The sequence below is a fragment of the Platichthys flesus genome, chromosome 10 (assembly GCF_949316205.1).
Source record: "Platichthys flesus chromosome 10, fPlaFle2.1, whole genome shotgun sequence".
Taxonomy (NCBI): Eukaryota; Metazoa; Chordata; class Actinopteri; order Pleuronectiformes; family Pleuronectidae; genus Platichthys; species Platichthys flesus.
The window spans coordinates 5541145-5560423 of NC_084954.1; the positions used below are offsets into that span (position 1 = coordinate 5541145).

The window sequence follows — 19279 nt, forward strand, 5'->3', positions numbered from 1 at the left end:
GGGAGTTGACCCCTTCCCATGCCCTCTTTTCTCTTCTCCACACCTTCATCCATCCCCATCATCCTCACCGTAACTCCTTCAATCTCTGTCAGCCCTCTTACCCTTTCCCCTCTCCCTCCCTGCATGTGCATTATCCTCTCTGCTCCCTTCTACTTCATCACTGCCGGCCTCCTTAACCTCTCCCCTATCCATCTTCTCCACCTCCCTGGCAATCTCTATCATCTCTCTCTCGAGCCTCCTTCCCCTCCAACTTCCACTTTCCAGTTTCTCTCATTGTTTGTGTAGTCGTTCCAATAAAGCACATCCCCTCCGCCCTTTCCCTGCCATTTCTAATCCCTGCCCCTCGCCGCACGATGCCTGTTTATCACAAAGAGGGCAGCTGCTTTACCTTGGTGGCAACGGTGCGTCCGAACAGGATGGCGTAGCAGAGATTGAGGGCGGAGGAGTAGGAGAACACGCGCAGCCGGTTCCTGCCGTGGGGCGTCATGCCGAAGGGGCTGTTCCACTCGTACAAGGTGAGGAAGAGCGCGGTGAGGTGCAGCGTGACGAAGATGCCCACCCACATGGACCAGTGGAGCGGCCACATGAAGGCTCCGATGGGGGCCGCGGAGTCCCGGCTTCGAACCTGGTAGGTCACAAACACACAGCCGTGCAAGAGACTTGGTTTCACACAGCTGATCGCCATCTGCCAGCCTGAGTCTGTAATTCTGCCTCTGGTCTGTGGCTTATTGTCAGTGAACTTATCTTCAACACTCCCAGGGATTTAAAAAGCTTTTAAAGAATTGTTAAAGATAGATATATTTTTTTTATTTGGGTGTGATTCATCAGTTTGTGAGGACAACGATTTCTCAGGCGACTTCTCATTTTCAAATGGAGCCGTATATCCAGATCGTGTTAGGCACTGCAGTGTGTCAGCCACAGAGGGAGACGCTAACAAATCAAAGTGTAACTGCAGCATCTCCGCTAAGATGCCGACTAATTATACAAACTGGCTCTTGTTTTGAACTTTCATAATTAACATGCCCACTGAAAACTCACTGAAGTAATTATTCCCCAGCTAATGATCCCCTGTTCCTGAGCAGACGACCGGGTGAGCAGGGCACGAGGGACAAATTAAGCCGTCACAGATCATATCATCAAATCATACTGGTGTCTGCCGGGGGGGGGGGATTGACAAATCAAAGTAACGTTGTACACTGCAACGCTGCCTCTGACTCACAATGCAGTATTCTTTTTTCTTTTTTACTACATGCCCTCTGTCTTCTACAGTCATTAAAATGCAAGCTCTAACTAATGATGACTTTAGGCGGCGGTGGTACCAGGATGCCCAGGCTGGTGGAGTAGAAGGGCGAAGTGAAATCGATGACTCGGCTCCTCGCAGAATTGATGGAAAAGGAGCTGACGGCCATATCCGCCGTCCCGCCCAGCAGGTCCCCGACCAGCCCCGTCCAGCGCCCCGTCCCGCTCAGCGCCCCGTACTTCCCGTCGCCCACGATGTAGAGGTCGAAGGTGAAGCCCATGTCTTCTGCCAGCTTCTCCAGCAAGTCAATGCAGTAGCCGTAGCAGCACTTCCTCAGGTCCTCCGGCAGTTCTGCAAGGAAAGGAGGGATGGTGGTGTGAATATTTATTTGGATTGTCTAATGAATGCATTGGAACTTTAACAATTCAGAACTTTTTGTGTTTTAATAACTTCAGAATCAACATTAACTTGCATTAAATCTAGTCAAAATATAGATTTTCTGAATTTCCCTCGGGATTAATAAAGTATCCATCCATCTATCCATCTATCTTTCAACAAGCTGGAGATGCTATGATGTTATATTTCTAATTCTTCATCCCATGTTGTTGTTAAGATGTTTTTGGCAAACCTCATTCTATTTTCCATGTGCGGATTCAAGCCAGCGAATCAGGACCAGCGATGTGTGCAATTAGGGAACTAGGCGATTTAACAGCGCTAATCAGTACCAGAAATTCTAGTTTATGATAATTTTTCACAAAAGGTCCGGAGCAGGTTAACTGTTGCATCTGTTGCGCCGCCACCTGCCACTAGCCAGTGCTGCTGTCCTGGCAGACGGCAGCCCCCCCTCCCACCCCTCCTTTCCCTGTGCTAATGCCCAGACGTTGTAAACCACCAAAGTGGAACGTGGGGACAGATGACATCTCATAAAGCCGCCATGGTTTGGCAGCATTCTGACACAAAAAAATGAAAAGAAAGTTCTGTTGAGGCTGAGTCAGAATAAGCTGGTATTTGACCATTTGACCAGAGCAATGCATGAGCCCATTGAGCACAGGCATGTGGATGTTAACCTGCAAGGAGATAAGGCTGCTGCTGCCGACAACTACTGGCGAACCTACATCAAATGATTTACTTGCAGATGCTGTGATTCTAAATTAATTGTACTCGTCTTACCGAAATGTACGTTTCCATTCAATAATAAGAATACTCCTACTTAGGATGTCTTGTGTTCTACTGCCATACACTGGTACGTGTGTTGTCGACCAATGCACCAATAATCCTCTTCATTCAGGAAATAAAGTTCCCTTGATCCCCTGAGGTTGTATTTCCCACTCAGGAGTCTGAAACAAATTCTCAGCTCAGACTTTTACATCTGAAATGACGACTCTCTGCACAGTAGATTGCGTATTAACGCAAAACACACAATATGCACAATACTGTATTGCGCCGGAACACGGTCAACTCGGGTATGACCTTATTCCCAGCTCCCTTATTGATTTTAACTTTTTTATACTAAAATCCTCTTCAATCTTGAGGAGGATCAGTACAGGCATTTAACAAGCTTAGAGATTACTTTAAAAAAGACTCATGCATGTCCTCCTACAAGTTCAAATGAGGTAGAGTTAAATCAAATCAAGAGTTCTAGGGCAGAGCGGTACTTCACCACCACAGTGTTCTCGGGACAGATGCCAAAACCGAACTCACCGCTGCCCTCCCAGTCTGTGGCTGACGCGTTCGGGTTGTGCAGCTGGTTGAAGAGGCTGTGGATTATGTCAGACCGGTTGGTTCTGGGGTCCAGACAGAGCTGACCAGCTGGACACAATCCATCCTCATCCACCTCCCGTGTGAAAACGAATGGGTGCTCCACCAGGGTCACCACACGCAGGCGGTGTTTCTCGATGGGAAGTCCCGGCCTCCAGCGGCCTCCGATGTGGCCGTCCCCCTGGCCGTCCCCTCCCCTCACCCCTGCCCCGAGACCTTGTCCTTGGCTGCCCCCGAACCCCCCCACCAGCCCGAGGATCCCTCCCTCTAACTCCAGTCGGCCTCTGGTCCACTGGCCGACAGTAACCCAGGCGGGCTGGCCCAGAGCGCCCCTCTTCAGGCTCCATACATGGAACAGCTGCGAGGAGAGGACCCGAGAGAGGCCGGCGTCCACCTGGATTAGGCCTGTGGCTCCGGTGAAGGAGGTGTTGGAGAGAAATCTCAAGGAACAGAATAAAAAGGGACAGAGTATAAGAGAAACTGAGGGGTGAATAAATGCAATAACAATTGTTTGGGTATTTTCAAAAATGTAACCTGCAATAACGAGCACTGCTAAATCAGCCAGATGAAGAATAAAAACAGAGAAAAGGTTAAAGACTGGTGCAGACAGAAGTGCTCTGGTTCTGCAGCTTTAGCAAGTCTAGTCTCAGATGGATAATTGCATCTCCCAGAAAGTCATAATTAAAAGTTAATGCAGTGCAGAGAGGATCCACTCCTATCTGCGAGTCCATACAGACAGTCATTGCTATTCGTCTCACTTGCCTGGTGACCCGCATTGGTCTTTACGGCAGAATAAATTAGGGAGAGCAATCCCCGTTCGTACATAAATCTGCCCCGGACTCTTGAACCAGGCGAGGATTGTTAGCTCACGTCTCCATTCGATCACGTGGACATCCTATAGGTGATGGTTCAAACGTGGGAGCCAGACAGGTGCTGTTTGATCACGTCTCGGTAGGTGGGGGGGTTGTCAGGGGGTCAGTGTGAATCATAGGGGTTGTTTAAATGTTAAAGTTGCAGGGATCACTGCGTATCGCTGGGTGCTGAACCGTGCCGCGCCTGCAGAAATGGCAAGTTTCCCTTCCTGTTAATGGGAAAGGGTGGTCAAGCCGAAGCCTTTTCCCGAAGCAGAAAAAGCTGCTTTTCCCTCTCAGGCTCTGTTTTATCCCCCCCTCCCCCCCGCCCCACCCCTTCTCCAATTTATTTGTATGAATTGATGAGAATAGATTGTAACGGCCGCTGGAAGAACTTTCTCCATTAAATAGGGGGAAATGCGACGGTAGATGAAAAGACTAAACTGATTACGAGGGTCATTAACTCTCATCCAAACAGACCAAAGCTTGTCTGCACCACCAAGAACAATATACCTGAACACATATGTGAGGATCCGCGTGTTTCCACTCGTGCTTTTGTTCCGTATTCTTCACATTTTGATTTACTCCAACAGCCCCAATCCCTCCCGCCACAGTCCGAAGAAACCTGATTTGAAAGTCATTCCCATTCCATCCCGCGTTAACTTATGTTTCCTCATCAGTGGCTTCCTCTGTCTCTCTGACCATAAAGTGGAAGTGCTAGCCTTGCCCTGAGCCGAAATCACTCATGGTAATAGCACGGCTGAATCATCATATCCCAAAGACAGCAGATTCATCAAGCCAACCCACTCTAGACTCATATACTATCGTGTAGTGGCTGCAGCTGGCCGCCACCGCATAGTATATATAAAGACATTAACCACAGGCTTCACTTTACAGCTGTTATCGGAGCGGAGAAGTGCGATGCTCCCTGTGAGACGTTTTTGGATTCAGTCCCACTTAGAAAAATCGTGACGGGAGAGAGACAAAAAAAACAACAAAGAGAACGACTGGATGTTTTCATGCAGCATAAACTTTTAGCGATGTGGGTTCTGCGTTTTTTGTGTTGCGTCAGGCTGGAGGCTGAGTTTTAAAGAATGAGCGTGGACGTCGGGGAGCAGGTTGATGAGTCACGAGAGCGATGGCAGCCGCTCGCTAATACCTGGCGGGTAAATGATGACTCCATAAGAGAGACCCGGGCATGTGTCTCTCCAGCTTATCGCTCCATCTCCTTCAGTTCCAGTGAAAGTTTACTTGCGTCTGTGTCTTGCCGGTCTGACGCAGGATGATGCAAAGCCCTTTCACTGTTTCAGGGGTTCAAATCTCATCGGGGGAGATGGAATCAGTGATGAGCGGGACGGGCCCTGACTGACACATCTCACTCTGACACCAGCTGCGCCCCATCTCCGGCCCCCTCCAACTTTGTCCGTCCTTTCGCTCACATCCTTTTCCACCCGAGCTTCGTTTTCTTTGACTTTATTCTTATATTCTTTTAGTTTTTCCCAACATCCTCTGTCTTTCATCCGTGTGTTTCTCTTTGACTATACTCTCTGATATATTTTTCAGAATAAGCACCCTGGGTTTTTTGACTACATAAAAACAGACTGGTTTCACATAGATCCTCATTGCGCCAGTGCTTTGAAATGCAACACTGTGCATTTTATGTTCTCACTCTTGTAGTGTCTCATACCTTACTCTCTCGCTTGTATCTCCAGACGTGCTCTCTCCCTCTCTCCCTCTCTCCATCCCCGGCTCTACCCCTCCCTGCCTCCCTGGCTCTCCCCCTCGGGCATTGAGCTGTTAATTGCCTCGTCAACGTGGATGTCTCTCACTTCCTCCAGCTTTGTTAGGGTTCTCCGGAGCAGCGGCATGTCTGGCTAATGCAGCGGAGGGATAAGAATCGGAGAGAACACCAGAGGGCGAAGACGTACGACCGGAACCTGTGTGAACAGTGCGGTGGAACGACCTCTTTTAACGGTCTCTCAAAGGCCAGAGACAAAGGTCACTGACACTACATGTGCAGGGCTCCATTATGAATAGTCAGGTCTGATGGTGTTGATTAGGTCCTAATAGGAAGACGGACTTTCTCTGGTTTCCTGATGGAATCTCAGTCCATTTTAAAGAGGAGGGGTTTTTACACGGCAAACTGCAGCCAGTAGTTATTGAGACATTTCCTATTCAGGTTGTAAAATGAACAGTAGTAAATAAAGGGAAAACTTTGTTTATGTACACTATGGTTTTTCTGCTAGCACTTGTTTTGACTCTTTTTATGTTGTGTCGTTTTTGGAGTCTCCAAATGAAGAACAACTTGTCATATTCCCATCAAATTTGAACTGGGAGTAACACTCGTTAGTCAATGGGAGTAGCATTTAGAGTGACTGACTTCAGAGTGTCACCTTTCCAAATGGGACCCAGAGCACACATGTAGTCTGAGTGGTCGGAGAGCAGGATTCAATTTATTTTTAGTTTATCTTGAAAAGGTGCTTTTGACCAATTTTGCAGGAGATAAAAAGCTGCAAATGTTAAGCTGAGGAAAAGACACAGGGTGAACACAGAGTAGCTTCATCCTCTTGGAACCAATAATGTCTGCACACGATCTAAAGTCAATTCATCTAATGGTCGTTAAAATATTTCAGTCTGGAAGTGGCGGGCCCGCCTGAGAATCACTGTCGTCCATTAGGCCGCGTTGCTCGTGCGGCTCACACTGAACAATTTAATCACATTAAAGCGAGGAAGAAGTTTTTCTCTTTAACAGCGAATGTCCAATGGTATCGCTTTGCAACACAACTCCCACTCTGCTCGCTTTCAGCCTCTGGCCCTCATTGCCAAATGGTTCTGGCATCCCTGAGTTCAGCTAAACAGCAAGAAGAGACACTGTAAGAGTGCAGCCCGTGATTAGGTGGGTGTTGTTAATGATCCCTCTCAGCTGGCAGGCACCGTGTGGGCTCAATACTTCCTGTTGGAGCCCATCTCCAAGCACAAATCCTTCACTCACCAGAACCACATGACCGCGGAAGTTGACGTGCTCGCTGTTTGAGCCAGTGCAATATTTGAAAGGGAACCATGTGAACTGGTGCAAAGGAAATATTGGTTTCAAGCACATTGCTTCAGTCCGACTCTGACACATTTATCTTTAATAGAGGTCACAGTGTATAAAATCTGAATTTTTTGCTGTTTACAAATGTCAGGATTTAGTTTTTTCTGCTTTAAATGTCAACGTTTAAAGTTACCTAGGCCAAGGTTTAGTCTGCATTTGTTTGTTTGTCTGTCTGTTACGAAATAGGATTACGCATAAAACGACTTAACGGATTACCCCGAAACTTGGAATCTGTCAGGAGAAAAGCCAGTCAAACATGGATCCAGGAATGTTTTTTCCCTTACTTTAACAATGCAATTAATGATAATTGATGGATCTTGATGAATCAAAATCCGACATGTTAAGGGGACTGATATTTATGAGTATGTGCAATTTTGTGCAAATCTAATAAAAGAACCTGGATCCAGTGAATTTAAGGGAGACCCAGCTTCAGAGCATAAGTCACGATCTGCCACGTGTTTGGAGAAATGTCGTAAACTAAGCAAGTCTGAGTTTTTGCTGGATACAAATGTGAGGATTTTAATTGTTTTTTCTTTGATTGAAAACATTTATAGTTTAATTTCAAATTGCTTTTTGGTTCTGTCCGTGCACATGTTATCACAGACTGCACCTTGACAGAACACTATAAAGGCTGGAGGGAAAGAGGGCTTTTAAAAAGCTGCAGGTGTTGAAACCACGACAAACGGAAACAGATGAAACTCTAAAGTGTCATCTGTATGCCGTAAAGACCCCCCCCCCCCATATCCCCCTCAGTATGAAGCTATAGAGGACGAACAAGTCAACCCGAGCGTCCGTTGCCATAAGTGGAGCAAACGGCCTCTTACCGAAATCTCCAAAGTGTGACCACAGGCGCCTTAATTGTTTGTCAGTGTTTATTTCATGTATCATTTAAATGGGACGACTTTTCCGAGCTTGTCCAAATATTGAAGGTGCCCAGGAGTCATTGAAAAACATAAATTGGAGGCTAGACTGGGAGCTGCAGGTGATACAGACACCAGTTATGGCCCCCTCCTGCCCGGATTGTACCGCAGCTAATCCGTCGCCTGAAGCCGTATGTAAAGTTTCTCAATCATCGACTCTCTCAAAGTTTTCTTGGACAAATCTCTACCAGCTGCAGGGTACTTCCCTGGAACTGACCCCACTCTTGGTGCCACAGGCTTCAAAACTGACATTGATTGACATCTTTAAATGTTAGTTCACCCAAATTGCAAAAGAAAAATATTTATATTCAAAAACAGCTTTATAAGTGGAAAAGGCTCATATATGGAAAAAGGCAGAGAGGTCAGAGGATCATCATTGGCACAAACATCTCGATCTCTATCTTCTCGAGTGACTTACACTTAAATTAGATTTCAAGAATGCTCGTCTTTAGTTGGATATGCGTGTATAAGTGTGTTTACCTGGACAGGTATTGTCCTGAAGAGGGGGCTTCATGTCGGTTTGCTATGTCATAACAGTTCACCATGTTCTGGATCAGTGCCAAGTCCGGTCTCACCAGGGTGGCCGCGGTGACAGCTCTGCCAATCAACTGCAAGGCGTCCCGAATGTAGAAACTGATTGGCTTGCGGCCGACCTCCCCGTAGGCCAGCAGCCCGAGGGGGCCTCCTAGAGTGTGCAGCGAATCTGGAGACAAGGGGTATCCCATGATCCACTGCAGTGCCGGTAGGGATGGAGTGAGGCGCTGGGCGACCCGCAGGACGGAGGAGAGACACTCGGGGTCGGAGCCCAGGAGGAGAACCGAGGAGATAGGAGAGGGGGAGCGCAGGAAACGAGCAGAGAGAATCTTCAAAGCCTCTTCCTCCATCTGATCCTCCCTCCTCTCCTCGCTGGCCTCCCCTCTCCTCTCTCCGCCCCCTGTGATGCGGGTCAGGTTGATGATGTCCCACAAATGCCAGGTGGAGCCGCTGTGCCTCTGGAGGTGAGAGAGCAGCCCGTCACCCCCTTCCTCCCAACCAGGGCAGATCACAGCCGCTCCTCCCCAGCTCCCTTCACCCCGACGTCCTCTGTCTCTGTCTTCGTCTCCGCCCTGCAGGACCGCCAGCAGGAGGCTGCCCAGGGTGGACGGGGGCACTCGGGCCGACATCTGCAGGTGGAATCGGTTCTATCGGAGAGGACAGGAGCGAGGAGGTGGAAGAGTTGGGAGAACAAAACAACAAAGATGAAGGAATGGGGAGAAGAAAGTGAAGGGGTGCAGAAGTGAAATAGATGGAGCGGCGAACAATAGGCAAAGAAGGGGAGAAAAGGGAAAACAAGATCAAATCAGAGATTAATAGATATCGCCAGACCCAAACACCTCAAGGCTGAATAACTTGAAATCACATTAAACGCAGCTTTTACGAGCGCCAGTGTGCTGCGAAAAACAATCCCGGCTGCTGCGGTAATTCACCACAACACCGATCAGAAATAATCAGTCACATTTGTTCATTATCTCTCCCCCTGAATGAGGAGAGTCGCGCCGATACAAACAAGGAGTCAATGATTCGCGTCTAATCTGCGGCATCACAGTTGGCTTGGCAAGACAACAGTGGCATCCACAGTTCATCCAGATGCCCGCGTTTCCAAACCCCCGCCGAAAACACTGGCTTGTTTCATACTGTTCCAAAATGGATAACACTGTTGTCCTTGAATGCAGCTCACACAGATGGACCTACCCCCTCCTTCCTCTGGGGGCTTCTATCCATTTTTTTCATCCTACCGTGCTCAAGGCTAGGTTGGGGGGGTGGGGGGGAGACTAACCTCCTTTTATACCATGAGCTCAAAGTTAAGCTTAACATAACTTAAGATTTGCTTTGAATGGCTCAGCCTCATTGAACTCAGATGAAAGCTATAGCGCCCATACCGTGTTTGTAAACAACCCCTGGTATTAAGTTACACATTTCCAGCTTCCTGATATGCTGAAGTGCAAATACACACATTTACACCCAAAAACACGCACGTAAAGTACTTAATTACATCTGTACAGTGAATGCATGGGGGGGAAAACCCTTGTGAACTACACACTCACAAGCCAACCTGTGTGTGTCTGAAGATTAGACATCTAAACCCAACTGCAGACCACACTCACTCACTCGCTGGAATTCAAATAGGGAATATCCCTCCTGAGACAACAAAGTAAACAGACCGACCCTCTGTTGAAACTCCTCCAGTCCCTAAAGAGAGATGAAACCTGCCGGGACACGGATGAATTAATGCAGCGTTGTGTGTTTCTCTTCCTGCGAGAGGCTAGGTGTGTGTCTGTGTGTTCGGGGACGAGCGAAGATAGGCCTCTTCGTTTGAACTCGATGGGGGGGCCGGGAAGGTGGCCTTGGTGGGAGGAAGGGAGGGAGAGAGGGGGGAGGTTGGCGGCAAGATGGCAGTGGATGGAAGAGAGGCATACAGGCGTTATTCTGCACATTGCCTTCAAGAATAAAACTAATGTCATGCATATTTCGTCAAAAGGATTCAGAGAGCGACTCACATGACGAGAGAAGATGAAAACTGAGCCCTGAGGCACCCGGAGGAATTATATGTAAATCTTTACACGCCGTTTCTCTGGAAATAATCTATCTGTGCCATCTATCCGTGACTTCATGTTAACGTGTGGCTCTATATGTCACCCAGGAAAGGACACACAGAAAGAGAAGGGTGCTAAAAGGAGACAAGACGAAGGACGCGTGTTGGAAAGAGCCTCTAAATTATGAATACATACTGAATATAGCTTGTTAGCAAACCAGGATTGTTTCTTGTTGAATATATCCTTGTCAAATGAATTGTTACAATGATCGTCTGTGGTGCGTCGGCTGTTTACCGCCACCGTTGTTTCTCTTCCTGCTGACAATTATCGCTGTACCTTGCCCAAACTTAAATAGATTCTTCTACAATTTCATTTACATTCGAGTGTTTAGCTCGGGCTCTTATCTCAGAGCGACTCAAACGGAGCACGACAGTAGAATTACTTCAAGAGCGCGGACGTGAAAGTAATAATAATAAGCGGCGAGCGGGGGTTTTAGAGAAAGTTGTGATTCAACTCTAAATTAGAGTGAATGGAGGAGGCAGGTGTAGGAGTCCTGTTGTGATCCTGAGGAGATAAAGGCGATATGAGCCTTTTCCCTGAAAGACACCAGTTTCCACCCGTGAGATGAGGAGCTGTTTTCAATGGAGGAGGCTTCTTAAAAAATTCTGCGAGCAATCAAACGTGACAAGCCCCAAAGTGGACGCAATGAAACTTAGAAAAAGCACATCGCCAGAGTTATTGCCTATTACCACAGCAGTCACTTCTTGCCTGCATTGGAATGTTTCGGCACAATTAATTCCAGTGATATATTAGAGCAGTAACTCCCGGGGGAACATTTTCTTCCGTGGTTAGAAATGTGATGTGCGGCACTGCCTTAAAAAGTTTTGTTCCAAGTGGTGGACATTAATAATAACGCGACACAACACCGGATAAAAAAGAGTTTCGAAGTAAACACGAAACCTAGAGCTCTGTGAAAACCCTGGAACTAGGGATCGGATGGGTGTGTTGGATTTACAACCCGTCCACACTAATGCGGAAGTTTTGCAAAACAAACTTTTTCCTCCATGTTTGGGCTTAAAGTGGCTAAAATAGAGATTTTTACAAAGAGGAAATTGCAGTTTAAAAAAAGTCTGGTTTGTGTATATGTGAGTGAATGTAAAATGGAGCAACAATGACGTCAGAGCTTATTTCCCCAATTCCCACTGTTGCTTATTTGTGATGAGCATTCGCCGGAAACAAAAACAATGCACTTTAAACAATATACCGGTTTCTCACCGTGTGTGTCGTAAATTCAGCTAATGGAACTTTCTAACATGGTCACATACCATGACGGCATGCTACGATTTTGAGTTACTTGATTCTGACGTTTTCAGGCTTTGTAAGTGCTATTCCATGTGTTTGGGTTATTTGTCCCCCTCCTGTGAATGATCTTTGACCTATTGTACAGTATCTGACCTGCTAAGGGAGGAGCAAAGATCTAGCGGGTGACTTCAACTTAAAGTTACTAAAACATGTCCAGATTTAGGCATAGACCCTATGTGCTACGTCATTTGATCTATAGCTTTGTTTGCAACACCTCCTCTTTAAAAGGTCTTGCCCGGCAGAGGCGAGCCAGATTTTCACCATTTGGCTGTGTGATTTCTCCGGGCATTCCATGGAGCCCGTCTGACCTGTGAAACTTCTGTGTAATAAATTCTGTTATGCTGCAAGTTCTGGGTCCGCGTCTCCTCTCTTCAAACAACGACTTCGACAAGACACTGCGGCTTGAAAGATACGATATGTGTTTAGCACTTCTCTAATTACAAAGTATCTTCACTCCACCACATAAGCGAGATTCGCAGGTTTCTGTCTTGTCCAATAATACTTGGACCAAAGTGTTCTTCTCTGGTATTTGACAGATCGGATGTAAACTTTATCGCCACAGCGGTTTGAGCATTTGTTGTTGCTTTTGTGTACTTGTCTGGACTAAGATACAGTATTTTGTAAAATTAAGGTCGTGTGGACAGATATTCTTTTTTCCTCAGTTCAGAAAAGTATTTGCAGTGTACCAGGCAGAAGCATTAGCCCTGAATCAGTATTAGGAGTATTAGTTGCTTGTGTCACAGGACGTGGAGAGTGAACTTTGTTCAGCTGATGTAGCACTTGAAAATAAACCATGTTTGCTTACGTGTGCCTGTTGTTGAGAACCTATTCAAACAGACAATGCCATGAATTAAAAAGGAAAATGCAGCCTCACACATTTAAATGAGGGTCCTTTGTTGACACAGTGACGGTGCCAGTACGGAGGCTCTGGCACCAGAACGAGTCATCCATCAATAAAGTTGAAGTTTGCTCAACTTTTGCCAGAAAGCACAAAAAAACACCCCCCCCCCCCTGTAGATGACTGTGTAACATTGAAGTTTCAAAGCTCTATTATGAACTGTTGTGATGAGACAACACAGTGGTTTAAGCCGGTCTTATAGCTGTGCAGCTTAGAGGCGGCGGATTGACGCTGTAGCTTGTTCCTCAAACTCAAACCCACCTTGATCTGGAGGAAACATATTTATGAGTTTTAGATTTCTGCTCTCTGCTTTTGTGTCAAAGGTTTGCAAAGTTAAAAGGCTTCAAATCTTAGGAAAGGGAAATTATCTCCTGAACAGAGACTTCAGCTCCTGGAGCTGTACAAAGCTTGTTGAGGCGAGAGCGGAGGTTAACATTTCCTATACGCGTGGAAGTGATTGACCAATCAAAGAGGGCTCGGCTACATTAGGAGAGGGGCCCTTAAAGCGACAGGAGCTAAAAGCAGGTGTCTCAGACAGAGGCTGATAAGAGGAGCTGCAGCAATGGACAATGAACAACTATCAGATAAATTAGAAAGCAGCCAATCGATGCATTTCAAAATTCAAGACTTCTTTATTTACATTATCTCATGCATTAGCTTACCATCGAAAAAATGAAATACCCTTTCTCCCATACCAACTGTTTTACATGAATGAATAAGAGAAGTTTTTCTAATCATAGCCTGCTCTAACGTCATTGGTCAAACTACAAACGCAAACCAAAAGGCTCCCAGCCCCTCGCCTGCAGGTTCTCAAGCAGTATCTGTTCAGAAGAGATTTCTGTTCATGAGTCCCTTTGCAGTTTAAAAAAACAAAACTGGTCTGTTCTTTGGTCTGAGCTCCAAATAAATCCGAATATCTCTCGATTCTTTCTTTGTGGACCAAAACAAAAAAAGATGAATGAAAACTTCCGCAGTGAACTGTGTTTGACCCGCCCGCTCAATGAACTCTGCTGGAGCTGGCCGCTGATACAGCGACGTAATAAGCCAGGAAACCTACAGAGGGCCAGCCTGTCATGTCTGTCCCTTAGTCATTACTCTGACCTTACTCTCACACACACACACACACACACACAAACAAACCCACACACACACACACACTCTTATGGACGCAACCTGGAAAACAGGACGGAACAATCTTCAATCAATCTGCGACAAACCCCCACATGTAGCATCTTAGCACGTATTGCACTGCATCCATAACAATGAAATCCCTGCCAGTCATCACAAATCCAGGTTGCATTAAAAATAAGCTGGCAGCGCTGGGACTGTTTGACACATCACTGTGACACATCACATTTAACGTATGTATGTAATATATTCATATACGTCCGAGCACTTGTGGGCGAATGCCTACGACAGATCTCCACTTCCAGCGGGGACGTCTGCGTCAAAGTGGGTTTGTTTCAGACGCTCTGTGCTTTTCCCTTTGGAGTGGTTCCAACTTTGTTTTTGCATCTATGAAACATTTAAAATGTAAAATGTCACTTTGGAGCAGAACTGAGGGAAGCCGTGCCGAGGTTTTGATTTCTAGCAGGAAGTGTATTAACTCTTATGTCACAGTCTATACAAGATTTAAACCCAAAAAAGAGACTGGAGCCGGAAAGATCAGAGTATTGGCAGTTACTTCTGAATCAAAAAGGCACGTCTCTTCCTTTTCTCTTTCTTGTTGCTTTGTTTTGAGTCCGTGGTGTGCAGGGAGCAGCTCCACACAAACAGGATTGATCCTGCAAGCCGTGGTGAAGCCTAAGTCCGGCTCTGCTGCTCACATCCGTCCAGACTCACAAGTCGCAGCACAAGTCTGTTTCAGGCTTGGTTAGAATCACAATGGATGTATTATTTTTTTTCTGTCTAAGCAGCTACACATTTTCGAGCTGTAAGGACCTCCTCTCTGTGTGTGTGTGTGTGTGTGTGTGTGTGCATATGCTATCATCTTTTTTTTCTATTCTCAGGTATAAGCTTTATCTGCGAGCGCAAGGTTAAAAAGACTCAGAACTAAGGATGCAAGACAAGCACAGCTAAAAGGAATGTCAGCATTATTCTGTATAAAGTATAAATCCATATCCCCACTCATACATCTGCAAATGAGGAGCCTCGAACTGAACCTCCGCCTCGACTCCTCTCTCCTCCAGTCTGCTCTTTGATGCACTGGCCCAGAGATTTCCATCCCTTCAAAAAAAAAAAAAAAAAAAGGGACGTCTGCACAAATACATGCAGTGAACCCCCCCCCGCACACAGACAGCAGACATACATGTAATATACATCAATAACCAAGCACACACAGATACAGCACAAACGCAGCGTGGTGCGAATACTTGAGCGTAAACCCACAGGGATCTTTGGGCAATGTGGTGTAAGCAAACTGACAGGAGAGCGTCGAGTCTGAACAGGAGGCAGCAGCTCCCAGTTACCAGGCTCATTCCTAATTTAGGCCTCCATGAGAAAAGCATCAACGTTTTGGAAGGTGCGGTGCCGAGATGCACGGGGAAAAAAGAGAAGAAACGGGAGCACCTGCAGTTTCAGAACTTATTAAAAGTTGGAGCAGAAGGCGAGGAGGTGGGAGTAGTGTGTGTGTGTGTGTGTGTAAGGGTGTGTGTGTGTGCAGGAAGGTTTGAGTGGCTGAAGGAGGCTAAAGAGGGCTAAGATGAGAGCTGAAGCGCTGAAAAAAAATGGGTGTCCTCTTCCTCCACAGCTTCAGGCGAGGGATCTCTTTAACTCGCTGCAGCTTGACTCACTGCGAAATCTCGCCGCAGCCCCGGACGGGTTTAATATTGCAGTCATGAATCATTTGCATCGAGTCCCAGCAGTGCCAGCTGAGCGAGAGCGAGGGGCCTGCTCCGAGTTGTCCTCCTCGCGCTTACATCCGGCAGCGTGGAGCTCTGCCTGGGCCTCTGAATGACTACTTAGCTTCCCCCTCTGTCCAGAAACAAAGCTCGTGGTCAGGGCAGCGCTCCAAGCAACAACACTTCACTGAACACATTAATATTTCACCGGCACTGTCACCAGGTGAGTTGGCTGGGGTGTAGGAAGGATGTCGGCCGAGATAGGAAAAGAGACACACAGGGGGGGGGAGGGAGAGAGTAGTGTATGTTTGAGATGAAAGCTGGAAGAGGAATTGATACGTGGTTTAATATCCGTATTTTTTTTTTTTTTTTTGGTGAAAGGCGCTAAAAGGTGCTGGTTTGCATCTGAATGTGTGTGAGGAGCGAAGAGGAGCCAGCGAGACGGAGATAGAAGCGCGTTTGTGTCTCCAGGAAGATTTTCTCAGCGGGGCGCAGGTCTTATATTTCAAACAGCCGAGATGAAAACTGTTTTACAGCCTGAATGTCAGACTGAAATGTCGCAGCAGAAGTGGGCTCACATGTGGAATAATCTAAATCCAGCTGCTGCAAATTTGGTTTAACCTTCAGTGGAGAACTGTTTTTCTGTTCCTGAGTAAAACACGAGCGAGTGGCTTTCACGCATGCATAATGAATAAAGCAAACTGTTGAATGGCTCTGATTTCCTTTGCAACACTTTTTTCCTCACAGTCCAAGTAAACATCCGTGATTGAATAAGGCCAAAGCTAAAGTGGAGGTTGCACGGTTGATGGAACAGCGCTGAGCTGAGCGGCCACTCTTCCGATGACCGGACGGTGACGAGCCGAGCAGTTGGTGCGATTAGATGCAAATTGCATTGTTTAATTTTCTCCTAATTTCCTTATGTCTCCCGGCGCTCAGTGTAATACGGGTGACTTTAATCGAACTCAGCCACGCTGCCGGGGACTGGAGCCGAGTGGTTACACATACATGCAGCACAGGACGCACACCGAGCCGCAACACAACAGGCCGCAGATTACGTTTACATGCTTGTGCACGTGCATGGAAGTGTTGCTGCACACTCATGCATGCACACAAAACAAAACCGAAGCCATCGGCCACTTAATGCAGCAAATGACTCTGGTTATCTGAGCACAACAGCCTGTTGGCTCAGAGTAACTGTGATAAGAAGTAAGATACACACTATTAGGGCGACGCCACAGGACCGGCCACACACTGAAAGGGGCTAAATCTTGTTTCACAGTCAACAGTTGATGGAGATTGTGCCATGTCTCTCTGATTGTCGCCGCTAAATTACATATGCAAATACCTCGACTCGATCCAATTACGCCCCCCCCCCCCACCACCATCTCCCATCGCCCATACAGTGATTGAGCGGGAAAAAGGAAAAGCGAGATGGCGTCCAATGGGTGAGCACGATGGAACGGCAGGCGGAAGGTGCACGGTGCACGGAATCAGGTTTGATTAGAGGGAGCCGCTCGCCCGTTGCTCTGGCTGCTCGCAGCGGGGACAATGTGGCCGCTGCCGGAGGTATGAGGGTGTGGAGTCCATTAAGTATAAGGATGTTGTTAGTTTCCTTCGGTGGCGCTCAGGGGGCAGGGGGCAGGGGGCAGGGGGGGGTTCTACAGTGGCATCGTAAAAACACCATTGTAGTCCTGGGTGATTGTGGCGAGAAGCATAAAAGTCCTGACGGGCCACGTCTCCTCTTTTCCTCCAGGGTCTGAGTTTATGGGGGGGGGGGGGAGAAAAGAGAGAGAGAGACAGTGGGGCTCTGTCACTTTGCACATTGGCATCAAACCATAAGCGAGGGGTGGAGCTGTTGTGTAGCTGTGCAAGTCCAAACTGTTGTATGTTAGTTCTAAGTGTTTGAGTGTGTACTTTGTGTGTGTGTGTGTGTCTGTGTGTGTGATTGCATTTGAGTGATTTACAAACCATTTGATGGAATATTGTTCTCAGCATGGCTCCAAATTAATTTGAATGCTCAGGACTCAGAGCACATCAGCATTTCTCCCCCTGGAGCATTGCAAGCTTCTGTAGCACCGACGCAACCAGAAGACTGCCGCTCACACAAAAGTACACACACACGTACACACACACACACAGTACAACACACACACATATCCTGACAGACTGATCACATGCTCAAACCAGCCGAGGGGCTTTAGGCTTTTTAACATAACCGTGAAGAAGTTTCTGCTACGTGGCTGCGAGTCGCACAGTTTAATCGGGGGGGGGGGGGGGGGGCAATCCAAAGGGAATAACTAAAAAGGGGGCGTGCATATCAAAGTACGCAAATAGCAGTGTGTGGTGTTAACTGGAGAAATCCAGGGCTGCACGTTCACTGTTATTATCAGTCGACTTGTGATTTAATGAGGCTCCACGGGCCCGACAAGGTCCTGATGTCATCAATAATGATCAGATAGAGGAGCCAGTGGGGGGGGGGGGGGGGGGGACTGACTGTGCTGTTCTGGTGTGGTTAGTCAGGTCTCCAGTCAGCTGATGTAAGTGCTGAGTGCTGACTGCTAGCGTCGGTGAAGGCTGTCATCTCAGCACGCTGCATCGGCGCCTCTTTTGTCAGGAGCAGCCGCTTTGATCCGCCCTCAGTTGCAGAGATACCAGCCCACAGCAGGAATGTGCTGAATGGAATCATGTATCACCCCCCCCCCCCACCTACAAAGAGCCCCCGGCCCACTCACTATTTATGATCATAAAAAGCCTCTGTTATTTATTAAAGAGAGCGATTGTTGTCCTTGCTCCGTAGACAATGTTGTTTTCTCCGTCGCCGGGAATAATATTTGTCCTGGCGGCGCGGCCCCCGGGTGCCACAGAGAGAGAGAGAGAGAGGGGGGTGCTGATTGATTCCTGCTCTGAGCTGTGCAGAGAGGTACAAAGGAAGGCTAATCTGAGTTATGATTGCCACTGTAATCACATTCTCTCCCCCGACTCATCCATCCGCTCTACAGTAGCAGCGCGCCAGCCACGCCGTATTCTGATTATGCCGCACATCTGTCAATAGCAAACACTGTACGGCGGTAGGGGGGGGAGGGTGGGGGGCGACGTGGGCCCCCCGCTCCTCCTCCTTGAACACCTTCCGCCAGGTTTTCCATCACCACGATTCCCTGGCTGATCAAATCTCTCTCTCTCTCTCCACCGGCTCCGCGGGGGCAGCTTTGCTTCCCCCTTGCTGACTCGCTAACCTGCCGGAGGTGGCATCGTCCATTTTGCAGTAATCACGCCATCATGTTGGCGGTAGAATGAGCTGTTTTTTGGGGGTATTCCGGTCTGTCGGGGGTGGGGGTGGGGGGGGGAATTGCCTCTCGCTGGAGTGTAATTCGAGCAACGAGCAGCTGGACTGGTGAGATGGCGACATTCTTGTGTTATCAGTTGATAACGGCCAGAGGGGCCTGATGCCATTAACAGTCAGCCCACGGGAAACACAGCTGCACACGGCAAAAAACTTTAGGGGTGGGGGGGGGGATACATTTATTCACAACACCCCAGCGGTGGAATCACGCAACGCCGGTAATGAGGTGCCTGGAGCTTCGGGGCTCCGGGTGCATGTCTGAGTATGCGTGATATTTCCTAGTCTGAGGGTGCGTGTGCAGTTTTTGGTGTGTGTTTGTTTTGGGAAGTGTGTGCGTTGCTTTTGAATGTGTGCGACTGCTCCTAATAGAAATGATTCTTTTTTTGCTCTGGTTGTGTTGAAT

The 19279-nt window shown here is 47.6% G+C and overlaps 1 protein-coding gene across 1 annotated transcript in view; it reads right to left on the reverse strand.

Annotated features, from left to right (window-relative positions):
* The window catches only part of grin3ba (glutamate receptor, ionotropic, N-methyl-D-aspartate 3Ba), a 69581-nt gene that overhangs the window by 22595 nt on the left and 27707 nt on the right, over nt 1-19279 (reverse strand). Inside the window, exons 2-5 of the mRNA XM_062396586.1 lie at nt 8344-9044; nt 2942-3438; nt 1320-1591; nt 389-625 (exon numbers count right to left, since the gene is read on the reverse strand). Of these exons, the coding sequence (XP_062252570.1) occupies nt 389-625; nt 1320-1591; nt 2942-3438; nt 8344-9044 (1707 nt within the window). The remainder of the gene's footprint in view (nt 1-388; nt 626-1319; nt 1592-2941; nt 3439-8343; nt 9045-19279) is intronic.